General features: G+C 38.4%; 4 protein-coding genes across 7 annotated transcripts in view; 3 read left to right on the plus strand and 1 right to left on the minus strand.

The window, feature by feature from the left end:
- LOC143463314 (basement membrane-specific heparan sulfate proteoglycan core protein-like) overlaps nucleotides 1-5,150 on the plus strand; it is a 33,843-nt gene extending 28,693 nt beyond the window's left edge. For both annotated transcript variants that reach the window (XM_076961773.1, XM_076961774.1), the window contains exons 58-67: nucleotides 237-418; nucleotides 638-905; nucleotides 1,051-1,299; nucleotides 1,529-1,887; nucleotides 2,145-2,337; nucleotides 2,640-2,884; nucleotides 3,244-3,337; nucleotides 3,465-3,631; nucleotides 3,764-4,076; nucleotides 4,223-5,150. In XM_076961773.1, coding sequence (XP_076817888.1) covers nucleotides 237-418; nucleotides 638-905; nucleotides 1,051-1,299; nucleotides 1,529-1,887; nucleotides 2,145-2,337; nucleotides 2,640-2,884; nucleotides 3,244-3,337; nucleotides 3,465-3,631; nucleotides 3,764-4,076; nucleotides 4,223-4,449 — 2,297 coding nt within the window. In that variant the 3' untranslated portion in view covers nucleotides 4,450-5,150. The remainder of the gene's footprint in view (nucleotides 1-236; nucleotides 419-637; nucleotides 906-1,050; nucleotides 1,300-1,528; nucleotides 1,888-2,144; nucleotides 2,338-2,639; nucleotides 2,885-3,243; nucleotides 3,338-3,464; nucleotides 3,632-3,763; nucleotides 4,077-4,222) is intronic.
- Nucleotides 5,151-5,775: 625 nt separating this feature from the next.
- On the minus strand, nucleotides 5,776-8,489 carry LOC143463451 (uncharacterized). Of its 3 annotated transcripts, none has more exons than XM_076961926.1 (4): nucleotides 8,263-8,489; nucleotides 8,154-8,190; nucleotides 7,447-7,944; nucleotides 5,776-7,218 (listed from the first exon to the last, which is right to left on the minus strand). In XM_076961926.1, exons 3-4 carry the CDS (start codon nucleotides 7,639-7,641, stop codon nucleotides 6,889-6,891), a joined length of 525 nt encoding a protein of 174 aa, XP_076818041.1. In that variant the 5' UTR covers nucleotides 7,642-7,944; nucleotides 8,154-8,190; nucleotides 8,263-8,489; the 3' UTR covers nucleotides 5,776-6,888. The 3 variants fall into 3 exon arrangements, with proteins under 3 accessions (XP_076818041.1, XP_076818039.1, XP_076818040.1); XM_076961924.1 differs by having other exon boundaries at nucleotides 8,154-8,194; XM_076961925.1 differs by having other exon boundaries at nucleotides 8,154-8,489.
- Nucleotides 8,490-11,731: 3,242 nt separating this feature from the next.
- On the plus strand, nucleotides 11,732-13,538 carry LOC143462426 (uncharacterized). The gene is made up of 2 exons (XM_076960594.1): nucleotides 11,732-12,198; nucleotides 12,387-13,538. Exons 1-2 carry the CDS (start codon nucleotides 11,981-11,983, stop codon nucleotides 13,324-13,326), a joined length of 1,158 nt encoding a protein of 385 aa, XP_076816709.1. The 5' UTR covers nucleotides 11,732-11,980; the 3' UTR covers nucleotides 13,327-13,538.
- An 875-nt stretch (nucleotides 13,539-14,413) lies between these two features.
- LOC143463130 (left-right determination factor 1-like) lies at nucleotides 14,414-17,463 on the plus strand. Its single transcript, XM_076961509.1, has 4 exons — nucleotides 14,414-15,174; nucleotides 16,197-16,491; nucleotides 16,597-16,839; nucleotides 17,058-17,463. Exons 1-4 carry the CDS (start codon nucleotides 14,595-14,597, stop codon nucleotides 17,386-17,388), a joined length of 1,449 nt encoding a protein of 482 aa, XP_076817624.1. The 5' UTR covers nucleotides 14,414-14,594; the 3' UTR covers nucleotides 17,389-17,463.
- The last annotated feature ends 962 nt before the right edge of the window (nucleotides 17,464-18,425 follow it).

Raw genomic sequence — 18,425 nt, forward strand, 5'->3', positions numbered from 1 at the left:
TTTTTATTGCTGTAGTAGAAGTTGTCATGTCCATTACCACGTTTTTATACTGAAGTGTAGGTCACTTAATAGCAATTATGTTATTGCTGTATTACGGTAACATATTAGCTATTCCATGTTACCTATATCGATGTTGTACCGTATTTCTTGGACTGGATGAGTAAAAAAAGTTTGAAGAAAGTTTGTAAAAGTTTTAACGTAACTTATGTTTTAACTGAGTTTGCTCTCTATTGCAGCTTTTATCCCATACTTCACTCAAACCCCTCTCTCTTACCTTTCACTGAACATCCCAAGAAACAGTTTCTACACGGCGTTCAACATCACCGTCTCCTTCAGAGCAAACTCCTTCGATGGGTTACTCTTCTATAGCGAGGGTGGCATTAGTGACTTCATCAGCTTGTCACTTGCTGAAGGATTTGTAAGATTTAGCAGTAGATGTACTCTGTAGTAATTTCTACCCATATCAATCGCTATTACCATCTAATGACGTAAATGTAGTAAGATTGTTGTATAAGCCACAATATCGTAATCTATACAGAATAGAAATTGCCAATAGTTGTGTTAGTTTCTCTTTTACATCTCCACTGGCCCTTGCAGAGATCTCTTAAATGCTCGGCTACCATTGTACTTTTTTTAGGTCGAGTTTCGGTATGACGTTGGTTCCGGTCCTGTTACAATTCGCAGCGACTCTTCCATTGAGAGAGGTCAGTGGCATACGGTGACCGTATCTAGGGAGCAAAAACGTGGACAACTGCGGCTGGACAACAATGACCTGATCAAAGGGAAATCACCAGGGGAATTCCGGGCGCTCGACCTAAGTAACGATCTCTACATCGGTGGAGTCCCATCAACGACATTACTTACTTCTCGAATTCCAAACCTGGGTGTCGATCCGGGATTTTACGGTTCGTGATATTTGTGACATTAACTCAAATCTGTAACTTTTTTATAAATGCTTTAACTATTGTTCGATTATAGCTTATTTCCGTCGCTTGTCCTCTATTTAAAGATAAAAAAATAATCAACGTTAATTTTTTCATCTTCTTGCAGGCTGCATCAGTCGACTTGAGATCCAACAGTTTAATTCCGGTCCGGTAGACTTCGGTTCCTCCGATGAAGTCACCGAAAAAGTTGGTTTGGTGCGATGTAGGACGTGCCTTGGGGAAGACGATGAGCCAGCGTGTGAAAATGACGGCATCTGCATCGAATCTCACGTCAAAATTGGACGTCGGTGTTCGTGCGTGGATGGCTTTGTGGGAGCCAGATGCCAGTTAAAGGAAAGCGAACTTTGCACAGCGGGTAAGGGATCGGGTTGGAACCGTAAGTGTTGCTGATGTGTTACTGGTAATGCAACCCTGCCAATGGATACAGTATCGACAAGATGTAATGCCAACGTCAATAGCAAAGCATACTTTTGGTGCAAATGAAATATAGTGATTAGTTGTTGAAATCATTACACTTCCATTTCTATGGTATGTCGTATAACATTGACAATGTAAACCATGATCATATGATTTTACCAATCCAGAATCTTGCAATTCGCGGGGTACATGCCACGTAGACCTTGAACTGCGTCACGGTTACTTCTGCGAATGCGAAGATGGTTTCATAGGTACAAATTGCGAGGTCGTTGTAACTACTACAACTACTACCACAACCACGACCACCACTCAAGCGCCGGTGCTGCTGTCCAATCTCTTCTTTGTGCGGCCTAACACCCGACAGCCGTTCGGTTTACGATTCAGTAACCCAAACCCACTTGCGGTAAGGCGTGTGCCGCCTAAATCCACTCTGCGTGCCACCCCTGGGCGGGCAACAACATCCGGGACACCAGTAGCATCAACTCCCTCGAATTTCCATATACCTGGAGCGGTCTCTTTTAATCAAGTTAGTCGTTTAACACTTTTATTTGGATACCGTAATTTTACAAGCACGGTATCTACTATAGGCTGTGATACCCTAAATACTTGACTTAAGGTTAACTTCCAAAAAATAATTAATCAATGTGATACTATATCACATGAAACCTTGCTTTTTAAAAGATTTTTTCATCAATATTGCATGATGTGTAGCTTGGTACTCAATTGTCAAAAGAACGAACAAACGAACGCCGAAACAACCCTATTTATACCGTCTTTCTGTAGGAATCTTACTTAATGACAAGAAGGTTGAGCGTCACAAAGCCACGACACACGGATATAATGCTCCGGATTCGACGTCGAAGCCACGCCGACGGGTTACTGCTTTTCAACGGCGGTTCATCTGGAAACTCACTGAGCTTTATCTCGCTTTCAATAAGAAATAACGCGCTGGAATTCCGATTTAACACGGGATCGGGTGAATACGCAGTAACTTCTAGACATACACGCCGTACATTTTTATAGTGTGTCGGTTTAGAACCTTAACAATGCGACTTGTATACAGCTTTGAAACTCTGATAGGTGAACGTGGTTCTGCGATCATTTTTTTAAAATTACAAATACTGTTTCGTCTGAATAACCTTAAAAGAGTTTAATCTAAGTATTGTAGATATTCAACTTCAACCTAAATTGTGGATGGTTCTTCGGCTCGCGCCGCTGTGTTATTAGTTAATAAATTTTTCTTCCAAGGTTATCATAACTTAATTGGTGCTTTTCCAGCAACGGCTGTGCTCCGCGCCCCATCATCTGCTCTTGGGGTTGGAACATGGCACACAGTGCGCGCCCTGCGAAAGAAGGATAAAGGAAGATTGGAAGTGGATGGGAAGTTGGTGGATCGGGCAAAAGCTTCCGGATCGGAAATGCTGGAACTGGGAGGGGCGCTTTTCATTGGAGGAGCAAAATTCTGGGACTACATCCCCGCAAAAGTGAATGTTCGTGATGGATTTGATGGATGCGTGGAAGCGGTAATGTTGCTTTATTGATATATTGTAACTCGGAACGAACAAATTTTTCCATCTTAAGATGACACCATAAGCCTACTTTCAGCTCGTTAGGCCTACTTTTGTCAAACACTGTTATGTAACAATAAAACAGTAAGTAAAAAGTGCAGAGTCGGTTTGCTTTTGTAATTCGTCTGATAAAAAGATCTTCCCACGTTTATACCAACTGTCCCGTCCAACTAACCAAAACTGTCTCATTTTTACAACTGCGTTATTGTCATTGAACATGTATGGACAGTTTTTCCCTGCCCAGTTTGAAAGTTGCGATCACATTGGCAAGAGCACATGTTAAAGGTTCTTGAAGTTTTCTGTTTTCTTTGTAGTTACGAATTGATAACGTCGACGTACCGTTTGGTGACACCTTTAATAGGAAGAATACCGGTGAATGCAAAATGAAGCTTCGTTCACCAAACTTAGGTAAGCTTTGCAGATGAGTGAATTTTCCAAGCAGATTACCATAGCCTACTAAATCGTAAGTTATAACCGAGTTTTGGTTCCCATCCACATGATAATATAGAGTGTGCGACACGTGGTTTTAACGTAGAATCGCTACCTGTTGCGGTGAGCAAGCCACGTCACTCGGCCAAGTTCACTGGATTATCCTACGCCTCGTTTGATCGTTCGCTCTTTCCGCATGATGGCGCGGCAGATCAAATCAATCTTCAGTTTCGAACGACCGAACCGTATGGCTTGATTTTCTTCCACGGAGAGGTAAGAAACGTGGGAATGAATGAAAGTTAAATAAATATTGAAAAATAAGGTTATTATACTTTATCTTTGTGTAAACCTGCATAACACCAAATCGATCAGCTCAACCCAAATTTTTTGGTGTCCCCTATTTAGGATTTAGAAGGTTCGGACACCTCGTCCCGAACTCCCCATCGGCGCCATGGACGTCGGGCACGGCGCACGAAGAGTAAAGATTACATATCGCTTGGCGTGCAAGGTGCAAACCTTGTTTTCCTATTCGACCTTGGTGGCGGCCAGGGACGAGCCACAAGCGATTTCTTTGTATCTGATGGTTTGTGGCACACGGTTGTAATCGTGCGGCGTGGCTCCTTGGCGCTCGTGTGGATTGACAACATGCCAGTGCCAGTGGCCGCGCAGGCGCCAGGCTTGCACAGTAAAGTCAACGCGCCTGGCCGCGTTTATTTAGGCAAGTTATAAACTCATTCAATTTAATCATGTTTACCTACTTCTTTGTATCTATGCTTTATATATTATATATTTTTGCCTAACCGACAGCCCTGAAGTATTTCGAATTAATCAAAACCACAATTGTAATAAAATATTTTCCGGCAGGTGGCGCACCCGATGTTATATTTGCGACCGCTGGTCGTTACACTTCCGGGTTTAACGGATGCGTGAGAAATGTTCGTTTGACGAGCTTATCCGCATCAAGAGCGACTGAGCTCGGTTCAGGATATTTGGATGATTCGACGTCCGCCCCCCTGGACTTTAGCAGTGCCGGCTCACTAGAAAGAATTGACGTGCGTAGATGCGTAACGCCAAACCATGACGTACACTGAAGATGTCACAGAATCCCTGTCATGTGTTATACGTTAACGTATGTGTTGGTGCCACTTCAAATGCTATGTTTTCTTTTGGATACGCCACGTTCATCAAGTTTTTTTCACGAATGTTAGTTTTTCTTTATTGTTGTTTGGTGGACATGCCTAATGCAAGCACTGTACTTTTATAAGGCTGTTGTTTTTTTGTGGCTTTTTGTTGCAAATTTTAGGTTGCCATTTACAATTGCCTCAACCAACAGTATTAGACAATATTTTTATAAATTGAGATAACGTTAAGCCTGCAGGGCGGACTTGCATCATTATTTTTGTAACGACTTGGACAACTTGCTGGCACAATACTCGTGTTTGAGAGCGCGCTGACATCGCAACGTGAAAATGTCAGTTTGTGCTTGTGCGTTTTTCTACGCTTTGCACGCTTTCGTTTCTGTGATAGCTTTTATTATTATTACCTTATATTTGCCTTTTTTCAGCATCGTCTCATGTCTTGCCCCGTTTTTCTAGGTTCGTTTTCTTCTAAGCAAATGGCTTAAAATGAAAGATACCTTACGGCTAACAGCGTGTTATTCGCGCGTTGGTACACTTTTGAAGCTAACTCATGTTCACTCAGGTTTCCAGCTTAAACCGATACATATAGCCTTCATTTTCATAACTTCCATGAGTGCTCTTACCGTTTGTAATAAAACTATGACGGTCCTGTCTTCTGGTTTTGGTCGTTGCGGGTTGAAATGCTACCATCAGACAATAAACCAAACAACGGTTTAAGTTAACAGTCACCTGGTCGGTCAATTTATTCCAGTCGTCTAACCCGATGTTTAGTGAGTTGCTGACTTGTCACCAGAAAGTCTACAGCTATACTCATAGATAGATAAGTGTGAGTGTGTAATGACTATAACTATTATTACGATGAGCAAATACATTACATCTAATAAAAGTGACGTCGGCACTGTACATAACAAGACGGCACTAATACGATCGTAGCTTTTCTCCGGCTTTTGGTATTATTGAGTTTTAACGATCAGGTACACCGAAGCTATACCAGTTTATGTTTGACAAATTTTGGAAGTAAAATGTCACCAACGCAATAAATAATTATTTTTGGATATAGTTTCTTAACAAAAATTCTCATACAACGACGGTGCGTGTGGAAGATTGGTGAAAAGGTCAACCGGTAAACTTGACCGAATTCTTTCCCTGACCAGCCTTCATACATTTTTATAAAGATTGTCCAAATTCATTTACGCCTTCATAGAATTGAGACTTTTTCAAACGCCTATACATATTATCATGATCCAATTACAGAAGTAGACGTTGAAAAGTAAAACAGACATTTTACGACCATTTATTACAATACATTATAAAGTTATATAACCATCACAAAAAATAGGAACAGTGACTTGCAGAACCTTATTTTAGACACTTTTGCCTTAAGCGAGTCTAAGTTCTTCATTCTCCCTTTTCATTTTACTCCGCTTGGTCCATTCCCCTGGAGTTGAACTGTTTATCCGATTAAGTGAACGTCTGCTAAACCAATATTCTGCATATCGAAAGGTTCTTTTGTGTATATCGACCACACCAAGGTAATGATTGCACAGTGATGCTCATTAATTTCCTTAAAACTGAATAGACAGACTTGCATTGAATTTACTTCAAACGTTGGCGATATGACGACATGGAATATGTCTCAAAGGGAAAATTATTTGTCTTGCTGCATCATTGTATAGCTGCAACTTTACGGAATATTCAAAGAAAATAATAGATAAATGGAACGATTTCACGCAATTGCGCCATCTACACATTTCAGTGCGGTAGGGACGCGTTTATCAACACCAACAAAAGAATATCATTATCGCAGTAATTATGTCAGTTTAAAACGGCTTCAATAATTTCATCAACACAATGTTTATGGATCGTTCTAGTATAATTGACTAATTTCATAGACTAAAAATTACTACCAGAACTTAAATTGCATGCCCCTTCATGTGCAACCAGATGGCGTCTTGTTTAGTGATAAAGATTGACTTATCGCAACGTTGCTACGGGGCACTAATATTTTGCAGTAGTTGCTATGCTACATATAGCAACCACGGTACAGAGTATACCCATATATCAGTTAACGTTTAACTATGCCATGCACAAAACTTTAAATGTATACAAAACTCAAGTTAATAGTAACACTGTGAATAAAACTGTAAATATAAAAGCAGTGAAAAAACTTTAAAATATCTTTAAATTGGCAAAACATCTACTTGACAGTGCTCAATAAACCTACAAAGTTTAAGCAAATTTCATCCCCAAATACAATAAGTTCAGCTTTTGTCGTTTTATTTACATACATATAGCTTCCTTTGTGTTGAAGGTTTTATTGTTCCACTGTTTGTAATGATGGAACCATGGACGCCGAATCATGGCGTTATCTGCTGCAAGAATCGAACCTCGTCACGTTTTCGTGATGGAGCGGCGTTCTGGTGGTTTAGATTGGAAATTTCGATTTTCTTTAGGCTTGCTGGGTTCCAGAATCTTAACGAAGCTTTCAAAACTTATCCGACCGCTACCTTTGTCGTCCGCAGCGGCAATCATGTCCACCAGTTCTTCGTCGGTCATGTCGTTGTTGTCGTCTTCGTCGTCCGAATCAAACCCCTGCATCGCTTCACGGAGGTCAGACAGGGTGATGAACCCATCCTCGTCACAGTCCAGAATCTTGAAAGCTTCTCGCAGGGCGTCCACTTCCCCGCCCCCTCCATCCGTCGTATTGTTTAACGTCAGAGCCTGAAAGGAGTAAAGATGTTCACGCATTAGGCACTTCCAATGGAACGTTTATTGACAAATTATGATGGAAGATTGCTCGCACAAAGGAACGGCCTAAGCTGCTGTAATGAAAAGCGTTTTCTGACATTGATTTAATTTTGCTGCCTTATTTTTTTTGCCACCACGTCGAATGTATGAACGATTCCTAAACATATAAGTTGAGTTATCGACTGATGACCGACTTCATACCCGGACCAAGTCCGCAAACTCCATAATGCCTTCATCATCCTCTTCGGAATCGTTCCCGGAAGTACTACTTCCGTGTCCGCGACGTCGATTGCGTTCCTGGTCTGGATGCTTCGCAAAGTGTTCCGCTGTTGCAACAGCACTTTCAAATTGATGCAGTCTGGCTTTAACTGACGGCCTCGGTGCATGGTAGGCCATATTTTTTCAGCGCTAATTTATCAAACTTAGGTATCACAACCAAATTAACACTTTTCCCTTTAAACAAACCACAAAGCGTGTACAAAAGTTAATAAAAATCAAGAAAGCTGTATTTTTTAGCCTAGCAACTCAGCTGTTTATCCTGTGTATTCACTGTACAACTTCTTTCAAAGAACACATGTTCGATAGCTCTGTAGACTACAATACATTTATTAGGTTTTGACCAACAAGTCTGTACGGCGATTCACAGGCACTTCTGTTAGATTTCGACGCGGTAGTATCCTGTGCGCTGTTTACTGAGCACTAGGAATACAAGAATCATTACGAAAGTTAATGTTTACCCAGAATATTTTGAAAGCAAATACAGTGCGGAAATAAATGTCTGTCAGTGCAAGATCTCACCCTTAAGACTATCAACTACTATAGAGACGCTTGTTGTACAATATTTGATGTTGTTAGGTGTTTGTCAACAAAAATACGTGTAGGCCAGCAAATGTCTTACAAAAACTTACCATTGACGTGACATTATGCGTTGCCCTTTTCCTAGGTCTGACTATGAACAATGTACTGTATTAAAGCTCTGCTGCGCCATGCAAATTTCACAAATGGCTTAGTACTCACAAATCCCATGAGACTTTGAAAAGGCGAGGGCTCTACTCGAGCAATATTTATAGATCAGCCATCATTCAAATGTCGACATCTGATTTCAACAATACATCCGATGCGTCGAAGAGCTGAACATGCTTTCTATATTCTTACAGTTTTGAAACAACCTGTTGTTCAATACGACTTTGCTCGTAACAATAGCGAAATGTTTTCAAAGAAAATGATACGTTTATAAAGAAATCCGGTACGTTTTGTATCCATTCGTTATTACAACTTTGTAATGTAAGCACAGGTTACAGCGATGTGCAACGTTTGTTATTTTAAACCCGAGTTAACAAAGTACGATTTCCGTCTAGTAGGAGATTCTACAAATAGTTCTATTATATCGAAATGTTTCATCAGTGTTTGTGTCCTATGACTAAAACTTGAGGTAATGTTTTGGTTTTAATGATTATTTAAATGCCCTTTATATGAAGGTCTTCCTTTGTTCTGCTCTAACTAACCTCCTTGCCCATGTTCATCAAACACTTTTGTTAAGTCTGTTGGGTGCCACAGGCTGTTTCGTATCTCGTCATAGATCTGAATGAAATAGATAGAAGTTCGAACTCTCAAACGCATTCCGATAGTTTCTAGCATTGGGAGATTCTTATTGTCAAAACTAAAAAAAAACCTACAAGTACTTAACTTCAAGAGTCTTTTGTTGTTTGAACAAGCGTCTAAGCGGCGAATCAAATAAAAACCGAAGAGTATTTCTCTGCCTGCTGTGTGGTTTCAATGAAACCGATGGCTGGGTTTTACCAAAATAAAAATTTACGACCAATTTATACGGCAGTAAAAACATCAGTTTAGCTACCAGATTGTTTCTATACGTGCTGACAAACTGTTTTATAATGTTTATTTGGTCTTTGATGCATGTACATTTTGATGCAGTAGGTTTGACAGTGTCTCTCATTTTTCTCACGTATTACTGGGTTCAAGGCCAAAGGTTTTCTGTAAATACGTCTCTTGTTACATCATCTGTGTACATCACATTCGTGTTTGCATTTAATTACAGTTAATAGTAACCTTGCAGTGTTATTCCTTATATCTACATACTAAAATACTGTATATGGAATGTTTTAAAGTGAGAGTGTTTTACTGAATATATACAGTTATTATTCATTATACAATTAGTCACAGTTGCTTATGTCTTACGTACTGTTGCTGCAATTAAAATTTTAAATCATAAAATGGTCTTGCAAACGTCGAACTTTAGGTTTTGGTGCAGTGCCTGAATTCTGAACAAAACAAATTTAGAACGAGTTTTTCTTCTTGTCATTGCACCATGATGCACTTGAAAATATTTTGGAAGTTACAAGAAATCTCTATAACTACGTAGAAAATCTCCCTTCTTTATTAATTTAAAAATCAATATTTTTCGTTAAACTAAAACTTTAATGAAAATGAATTGGATTGTTACGTCATACTATTGAATTCATGTGCTTTCCCCGAAAAACACATCGAGTGAAGCTGGGGTGGATTTCGCTTTTGCAATCGCCAAAAACAATTCGACAAAACTACGATGATATGATAAAAGCTCCTGAATATCGATCACAGAAAGTAGAAAATGCATATCAAAGTTTTCGAGTAAATATTGCGATATAATGCGCTGCAAACCCACAAAGTCGCCGATCAACCGACATTCCTGCCGGATTAATACAATGTTTTGCTTTTAAGTGCTCCTAAGACTGTTCGTGATATTGTCGGTTATTGCCGCGATCCTGTTGAAAAAAGCTGAAGCTAGAAACCCAAAACAAAGACAGAGCTTTAAATTGAGTACAACTCCGTTATTCTTCACATACTTGCATAAGCGGCCAGTCATCTTTCGGTGCGTGAGCCACCGAAATAAAGATAAGGTATCATATTTGGTCAGTGTCAACATTTTTAAATAAATCATAATTTATAGGCTATATATTTCGTTCAAATAATGTAATTAAACTCGAGAGAAGAAATACTTGGCCGATGATTCACATATCTCTGGCGATTCAATGCTTTTAGCTGAATTACATCAACATCTTCTCCTTTGACTTTGAAAAAACATCTGTTTCCATACTTTGGGTCGATTGTCAGCAGGGCTTTGACGATGCCAAATACAAACTATAGCAAGCCACCGCTCACGCACATTGCTCCTGGCAATAGAAAAGTCGTTGCACAGCACCAAACCGTTCACCTGTCATTTATCAAAATAGCACTTAAAGAGAAAAATCGATGAAGTGACAGTAGTACACAAAACAAAAATTTCAAATCGGTACAGTCTCAGTTTTACTTGCAGACAACAGTAATCAGTCTTTGTGTAACGTTGAGACAGGAAGCTCGATAAGTTTTAGAACGCCGACAGCTTATGCCAAAGTTTTTTCTGGAATTGCTGCAACGATTCTACTCTAATACAGTATAGTATAGAGCTAGCATATCCCTGTTCTCTTGTGTTGCAGCAATATACCATATATATGGCAGGACTACACATATACCATATATGTTTAACTTATGAGCGTTTTGTCTGTTGTTATATAAGAAGAACACTTCTTATCCGGCAAAGAGCTTCGATATGATGAAGATAAGAAACATTATAAATCAAATAGGCAGGAGTTAAATTATTTAGATATACTCGCTAAATGACAACTTTTACCCATAAAATTTCCAATCCACCAGAATGCAAGTAAACTGAGCAATAGTTCTCTAGTGCCGTTTAGCGGTTTAAAAATTTCTATTAAACTGAAGATGCAAATATTGTAACAGAGCTATTGACTTTATGCTGAACGTTACTATTATGTAGAAGCGGGTTCTACAACGTCATTCTGTAAACACCACTTGTTTGTTCGAGTCTGGTCGCAATCATGCTAACCCGGATTAAGGTTTAATTAGAAGGCTCCAAAAGCGATATAGCCTACACCAAGTACTGCTGCTGTGGGGTTTGAAGCGAGATATTCTCAGTTCGTGAAAGGAATGTAGCTTTCTGTTTTTTTTTTAGTTTGGCTAAAATTAGTTAGTGGCATTTGATACCGTTAAGAGAAAGGAATATTAGCTCCAAGTAAACACATGTAAAAATAGAACATATGAAACATATGTATTTTAGTCAGGCAATAGTCTTACAACGTCTTCGTTGCAAAATTTTGTTGTTTCTTTGAGTATATGTTAGCTTTAAGTGCATAGCAATACAAGAATATCCAATTACGTAAGCAAATAAGGCTTTATATATTTGCGACACATAATACAATTTTCATGTAATAAGCATCTGTATTTTCGGACAGAAAAAAATCTTATAGCTATTACTTGCCTGCCCAAGTAAAGATAAAACACCATCACAAATCGATTGTAAGATTGTCCAGGAGAAAAAAGGTATAAATTAGAATATTTACTTACACAAAATCCCTCTTACCGGTAATGGATTTTCTCCTCGCGACCAAACGCTGGCCTTTAGAGATATTTTAAAGGGTATTATAAGTACACAAAAATACCATGTTGCCTTATACTGTAGCATGGCATTAGCACAATCGGTATAAATTATCTTAAATGTCGTGTCAGGACCTTCAGTACAGTCATTAATATTAATAGTTAATATTTGATAGCCTTGACAGTTTGTTTTGATTTACTTTTGGGCTTTATGTTAGAGGCGTTTTCGTTTTAAAATTATTTCTGTTTCAAAATCTGACTGGCAGCTTAACATGGAGTATAGCCTAGAACAGCATGTTATAATATGTTTGCTGAAAACACTTCTTCATCGACTATAAGCGGTCAGGGATCCAGCATCGCCCAGGAAGTTTCTCAACCGAATTCGACTACACAAAGAGTCATCTGGCATGTCATAGTTATTCAAGCAGTATTTTGTGTTTACTTGTGCTTTGCTTTAGCATGTTTCGAACACAAGGTCGTTAACAACTCACACAAGTCGCACAAAAAAGTCCGATATTTGAGGTAAAATAAAACTAAGGCACATAACAATATCAGATAGTTTAATTTTATTGTATTTCGATTTGTACAAAGTTTTGCGTTACTGCTCTTGTAGCCTTGCAAACTTCTATATGAGGTGGAAATTCTCTAGTATGCCTACTTCCACTATACGCTAGCCCGTTTTGCCGATTGACGATTTTTCTTTCTGACAGGTGGATACTTAACCTTGCAGCGACGACGTTAGTATGTTTTCTCGGGGTCACGCTTGCCTCCTTTCCACCGTTTGCCAAACTACAAATATCCGAAAGAGTTTGCCAATGTATGATCATCATGCAAAAACTATCCTATTTTATCGCCATTTACTCAATTTACATGTTTTTGTGGCTGCGTCAAAAGCTATTCTACGCCGCGCCATCAATGCGACATTTGTATACAAACAAGCTGAAAGTCATTAGCTGGACTGTGTTGTGCATCACGTTGCTGTGCTTTGCTGCTCAAGTAATATTATCTTTTCTGGGAGCTGCGTTTTCAGAAAGTGAAGATATGCCAGGTTGCATGCCGAAAGAGTGGCTAAGGAAAGCCCAGGTACAACTCGGGGCCAGCTGCAGCACTTTAGTTCACGTTTCCCTTCTGATGCTCTTTATTTATCCTTTATTACGTCATCACCGGGCAACAAACCTGTTGACAGAATTGCAAACGGAACTCAAAAAAGACGCCCAGGAAAATGAAGAAATATCTAAACCCAATACCCTAACCGGCGCCTTTCGTAACAGTTTTAAAAAAAGAACTGTTTCAATATCAAGCAATCACCCAGAAAGAAGCCGTTTGCGGATGTATGAACTGATTCGTCGATGCACAATCTTAACATCCTGTTGCGTCTGTGTAAACTTAATTGCCAATGTTTTTACGACAACTATGTTCTTGTCCCAAGCAAAAGTTGCGGCACTTTTTTACAGTTGCAACTTACTGGCAAACCTCGTATGTTCTGTTGGGTTTTTCAAGCAGTGGAAGATAATGCTCTTTCCTTTCTGCATCAAACTAACTGATGGTAACTCAAACGAATCCGAATCCTACGTCAGTAAACATCCTAGGTCTCCTGGACGCTGTTCGCGCTCCGCAATTCCTGATGTGAATTACTCCAAGGTCGTCTGAGTGGCGAGTCTATGTGATATAGCCAATAAACTAATACAGTACTCTTTCAATTTGCTATTTTGTATGTTTTTTTTTGTTTTTTTTTCCTGCCACCTAATTTGTTTTTAGATCACTGCAATGTGCAATTTACTTCATTTCGTATTTGTTTACGTCCAAGCTATGTATAATTATACAAAACAAAATCTTGCCTATACATATTTCTCTTTGATAAATAGTCTAAATCAGTTTCATTATTGCAGAAAATGCTATCATGTTGGAGGACATGTTAGTATCTCCACACTTCTAACAAAAGGTCAAAAGGTAGCTGTTATTCATGATTTGCTTAGGCGCCGCTAAAAACTCCGTGAACACAGTAGGAAGGGTACAACAACAGGAGTAATAAGTGACCCTATCTATCGATACGCAGGTCTTAGTGATATCTTTGTTTGCTACCACTCCCAAAATGGGAGGCTTGTCTCAAAAGACAATCAACAAAGCACAAAAGTCAACAAGTTTAGGGAGAATGTAACTAATTAGGATTACGAAGCGGGATATGGGGTGAAGATACTGGCGGATATTGACTTAAATCGAACAGTAAAGTGAAAAGAACGCAGTGCGCAAAGAATTTGTGGTCATCAGCTGACTGGCCTTAATTTGCGCAACGCGGAATGCGACGTCTGTAAAATGTTTGAAATATGCTTTTCTTTGAATCAGTAACATGTTACATTATGTTACTGAAAATGTAAAGGACGTAATCAGTTTAGCAGATCAAGACAGATCATAGCGTTATAAATAATTTCAGCTAATACATTAAAAGTACACGAACAGGGCAATTGCAATGGGATTTCCACTGTAAAATTTCAATCAATAAAACCGTTTAAAAAACGCGCAGTATTTTTTAAAGTTACCGCCTGACTAGCCGTTTTCACGTCATAAGCTCTTACGGTGATGATTATGCTTTCTGTGGAATCTCTTCATCATTAAATACGTGTTCTTCTTAGGCGTGATAAGAACGCAATAAAGACTTTTGTCTGCTCTATCTACCGCGTTTGTGTCGCTTTTCCCTTCTTCAAAGCATAGACAATAAGACAAAAGATAATGTTATTGTTTTGTTCAAACGACTTCGGGCGCCTTTAAGAGAAAGTAAAACTTTTTTTGCTAATTTGAGCCAAACGCGGTTGGTATATAACCCGGCGTCACTCTATAGTTGGTGTGAATTTCGTGCAGGCAAAGCAGCTACAACATTTCAAAGATATTGTTACAGTATTAAGAGTCTGAAAACCAGAAGTATGTTTATAGTACCGAGGAAGAGCCAGCGACTTTTGAACATGTCAGTGCCGTACCTTTGTCAAATTAGTGCTTGCATCCAGTTGGGGGCAAAAGTTTCGTCTGAGGAAAAACCTGGGCACATGCGTAAAAGCGAACGATTTGTTAAAAAGCTTTTATTTATTGTTTATGCGATAACAATAAAACAAGTCGTTGAAAATAATATTACGAAGCAAATTACTGATCAAACCAAGCATTATTCTGCGTTTCTTCGTACTTTGCCCAAAGCCTTCCGGATGCTGTCTTTCGTCTTCTGTCTTTCCCTAGCTGCTTGTGGAAGCAGCGCATCTTCAGAAACCGTGGAGGTTTTGAGCGAAGTGAAACGTGATCTCAGGTATAGTGTCCTGGAGCATTTGAATCTGGAAGAAGCTCCACGATTTACCAAGGAGGATTTCCAAAGCTTTCAAGTTCCGCTTCACATGAAAAAAAAATACGAAGCTCTTTTATGGAAACACAACATGAGAAAAGATTCAGCAATCCTCAGGAAGAAAAGATCAGAGCCGTCGCTGGCCGGACTTTTCAAATCAGTTCACAAAAATCCAAGTAAGTTTTTTTAACTGAAAAACACTTTCATTGGTTTAATTTATTTTAACTGAAATGTTTAATAGACTGTTATATCTGACTTAATTAATTGCAATATATCCTATATTTATTTTGCTAATTACTGACATCAAGCTATTTGGAATAAAAAAGCATTGTTTTTGAGAAACCCGTGAATATAAAAACCGGTGATTTTTTTCTGTTTTGGGACAGTAAAATAATTTTGAGATTTCATGTTAATATTTTTATATTCTGCAAACCGCGAAAAACCTGCGTCGTGCAGCTGTATCATTGTCATAATATTTGCTTTGTCTAGACATGTAATCCTCAACCAAGTGACAAGTGTAATCCCTTGTCTGTTTCCACTTATCACAGTCTTTGAAGTGGTCGCCCCAAATAACATCTCTGTCTGGTCAGTTTTGTGTATTGGCCGACAGTCAGCCGCTGGCTAACGACTATTTGGTCTCGACTAAACAAAAATTCGACTTTATTCGCGCACGAGATAATTATAAAGCGCCCGTCGCTTCAATACAACGATCGTAATACATTATTTCTACGGTTATCAACAATATTTCGTTTGTATAAATCATTTTAACCCATTCAGAAACAATGCTTCTATTGTTTTTAGAAACAATCCTTCTTTTGTTCCTAGAAACAATCGTTCTATTGTTTTCATATAATAGATGCAACACTAAATTGGAAACTGTAATTGATAGCGATTTAGTATTCTATTGTTTTCATGACAAAATAAATTAATTTTCTACGAAGCATGAATGCAAGCAATAATTTCATAAAGGATTTTTATTGTGATGGATTTTAGACTGCTTTCACGTTTGCTTTGAAAAATTGTTGAAATAAACCAAAAAATTAAAATTAGTTGAGTAAATACAAACAAAACTGTCCACCTATAACATTTTAAATTGTATTAAACATTAGCTTATCGAGATGTTTAAATTTTTCCCTATATATGTAGGCCTATGTATATGTTTTTATTTCATTACATTATCATAAATGTTTACTTTTAGGTATTTCTGGAAATGTAATTTACACCGACTCGTTTCGTGAAAAACTTCAGTTTGACATGGAGGAAAGGATTCCAGATGGGAGCAGAATAACAATTGCACAACTTCGATTATTCAAAAAACTTCCCAATTTCCAGAATCGCCTTTCAACCTTTCAACAATTTCGCTCCAGGACAATGACTAATCGACATGACACCGCAAGACGGCGTGCTCCGAAGGTGAAGCACGCAAGAGTTTCGGTCTATCATACCCTCACCCATGTTGATGGAAGCGAAGAGAGCTTGCTGATTGATTCCAGGCAAGTACCTATTTAATTGAAAACTTTATATTTCGAAAGACTGTCTTATAAACAAAACCTCAATAATATAAGCAATTAATTACATGTTTTCCTTTTCTAACGTAGAATGATAATGGTTAATGGATCCGGGTGGCAGTCATTTGACATCACAGCAGCAGTTAAACAATGGCAAGAACATCCAGTAAAATACATGACAATCACTTTGGAACTTAGAGTCGATAGTTCGAGACCTGGTCGGGCTGCGGCAGAAGTGGCAAAAATGGTTCGGTTCACTGGGCAGAGAGTCGATCCTAACTCGCCAAGACGACCGGAGTTGGTCGTATTTACAGAAGAGGAAGAAAAAATTAAGTAAGTAAATTACCATATTAAGTGACATAATTTATTTATACATTTACTTCCCTGACAAATACTTGTATATTAGCTTTCAAACTTACTTCGAAGATATAAACAATTTATAAGAATCTGTTGTTTATCAGTAATTTTTCTCTATGTTACTTTTATTTTCTTCAAGTTGAAGCGCTAAGGCTAAAATGACAAAGGGTAACAAATTTCGTTTTTCGTCACAGCACAAATGATTGTAAGCGGAATTCGAATAGCGAACGTCGAAAATGCTGCAGAGAAAAAAACTACATCAACTTTCGAGAAATGGGCTGGACCCAATACTGGATTATTGAACCGGCCGGGTACGAGGCGTATAACTGTGCGGGAAGATGTAAAGCAAGTCACCGTAGAGGAAACCAAGGAGCCCCGAGGTCATGTGCTGTTGCGGAAAGTGCACCTTTACCGGTTATGTACTTGGTCAAACGGGGAGACTTAACCGAAGTAGAAATATCAGAATTTCCGAACATGATTGTTGAAAAATGCGGTTGCTCTTTAGACAGTGTCTTTGTTGTTTAATGTCTTTTTGCCTTTTTGTTCGCTGAAACGTGTTATTTGAGGTTCCATCTATATAAAGTTTTTATTTTCTTTGCATTTTATGTAGTTTTATTTTATAATTCGAACTTAAACTCGGTTATAGAGTTTTGAAAAAGCAGAAATATTGCCTTAGGAGACAACACGACAGACTATATTTAAAAAACAGCTAAAGGTCTAATTATGCTGCTATAAATAAATGTGCAGCATCTAGCGCTATAAACACGATAAACGATCACTTTACAACAACAAAAAAACACTTACAGGCACGCCCCAAGAAAAACGCTACAGTTGTCAAACATTTAGAGTTTGAAAATTCCTATCTTGGAAAGCCAGAACAAATACAGCAAACTATAGTTTATGTCTAATCTTACATTTTCAAACCATTCAAATAGAAATAATTTTGAAAATGGAAACTGTAATCGTAAACACCGAAGCATAAGACTTGTTATGGACCAAATGCATCGTGTATGCCGTCGACAAACGGCCACGAGCTTTAGATATTGCTAAAAAGATCTGCAAGCGCTGTATACAGTGAGGAAAAAGGCTGTCACTGTTCCTCCGAAAAAAACTTTCATTTGAAGCTATTTTTCAAAGATTTCGTGGCCGCGTGACCTCTGGACAGCAATCTGTATTGACTTATCCAATTTTTTCAATAAATTTAAGTGTGTTCGCCTTCAGGGAGTTACCCCATGTTTTCTTAAAATGGTTTTCGAAAGTTTATCCATGCAGTTGGAGAAACAAATGAGTAGCCTATACCTGACAAAAGTAACTACAAATTTACTTGTTTTATCTCGGACAAAATGATGAAAAGGTTGACCAGGAATTAACAAATGGGGCCGGTCTTTTAAAAATAAATTTCATTTCCAAACAAAATACTCAAAAGCGTTAACAAATTGTTTTGAACAACCAGGAGAAAGATTATGACTTAATGGAAGCCTTGATCCGAAAGGTGAAGCGCATATGGAACTTGGAGTCAGAGGATGAGATAAAGTTAACAATTGAGTTAGATTTTTATTTTT

The sequence above is a fragment of the Clavelina lepadiformis genome, chromosome 6, assembly GCF_947623445.1.
Source record: "Clavelina lepadiformis chromosome 6, kaClaLepa1.1, whole genome shotgun sequence".
Lineage (NCBI taxonomy): Eukaryota > Metazoa > Chordata > Ascidiacea > Aplousobranchia > Clavelinidae > Clavelina > Clavelina lepadiformis.

What these genes read in the sequence shown, in the direction of transcription:
- LOC143462426 (XM_076960594.1), top strand. Translation starts at nt 11,981, where the DNA reads ATGTTTGCTGAAAACACTTCTTCATCGACTATAAGCGGTCAGGGATCC. An exon ending in AAAAAAGTCCGATATTTGAG is followed by an intron (nt 12,199 to 12,386) that starts GTAAAATAAAAC and finishes TCTTTCTGACAG; the next exon opens with GTGGATACTTAACCTTGCAG.
- LOC143463130 (XM_076961509.1), top strand. Translation starts at nt 14,595, where the DNA reads ATGTTTATAGTACCGAGGAAGAGCCAGCGACTTTTGAACATGTCAGTG. An exon ending in ATCAGTTCACAAAAATCCAA is followed by an intron (nt 15,175 to 16,196) that starts GTAAGTTTTTTT and finishes GTTTACTTTTAG; the next exon opens with GTATTTCTGGAAATGTAATT. An exon ending in AGCTTGCTGATTGATTCCAG is followed by an intron (nt 16,492 to 16,596) that starts GCAAGTACCTAT and finishes TTTCTAACGTAG; the next exon opens with AATGATAATGGTTAATGGAT.
- LOC143463451 (XM_076961926.1), bottom strand. Translation starts at nt 7,641, where the DNA reads ATGGCCTACCATGCACCGAGGCCGTCAGTTAAAGCCAGACTGCATCAA. An exon ending in AGTTTGCGGACTTGGTCCGG is followed by an intron (nt 7,219 to 7,446) that starts GTATGAAGTCGG and finishes TACTCCTTTCAG; the next exon opens with GCTCTGACGTTAAACAATAC.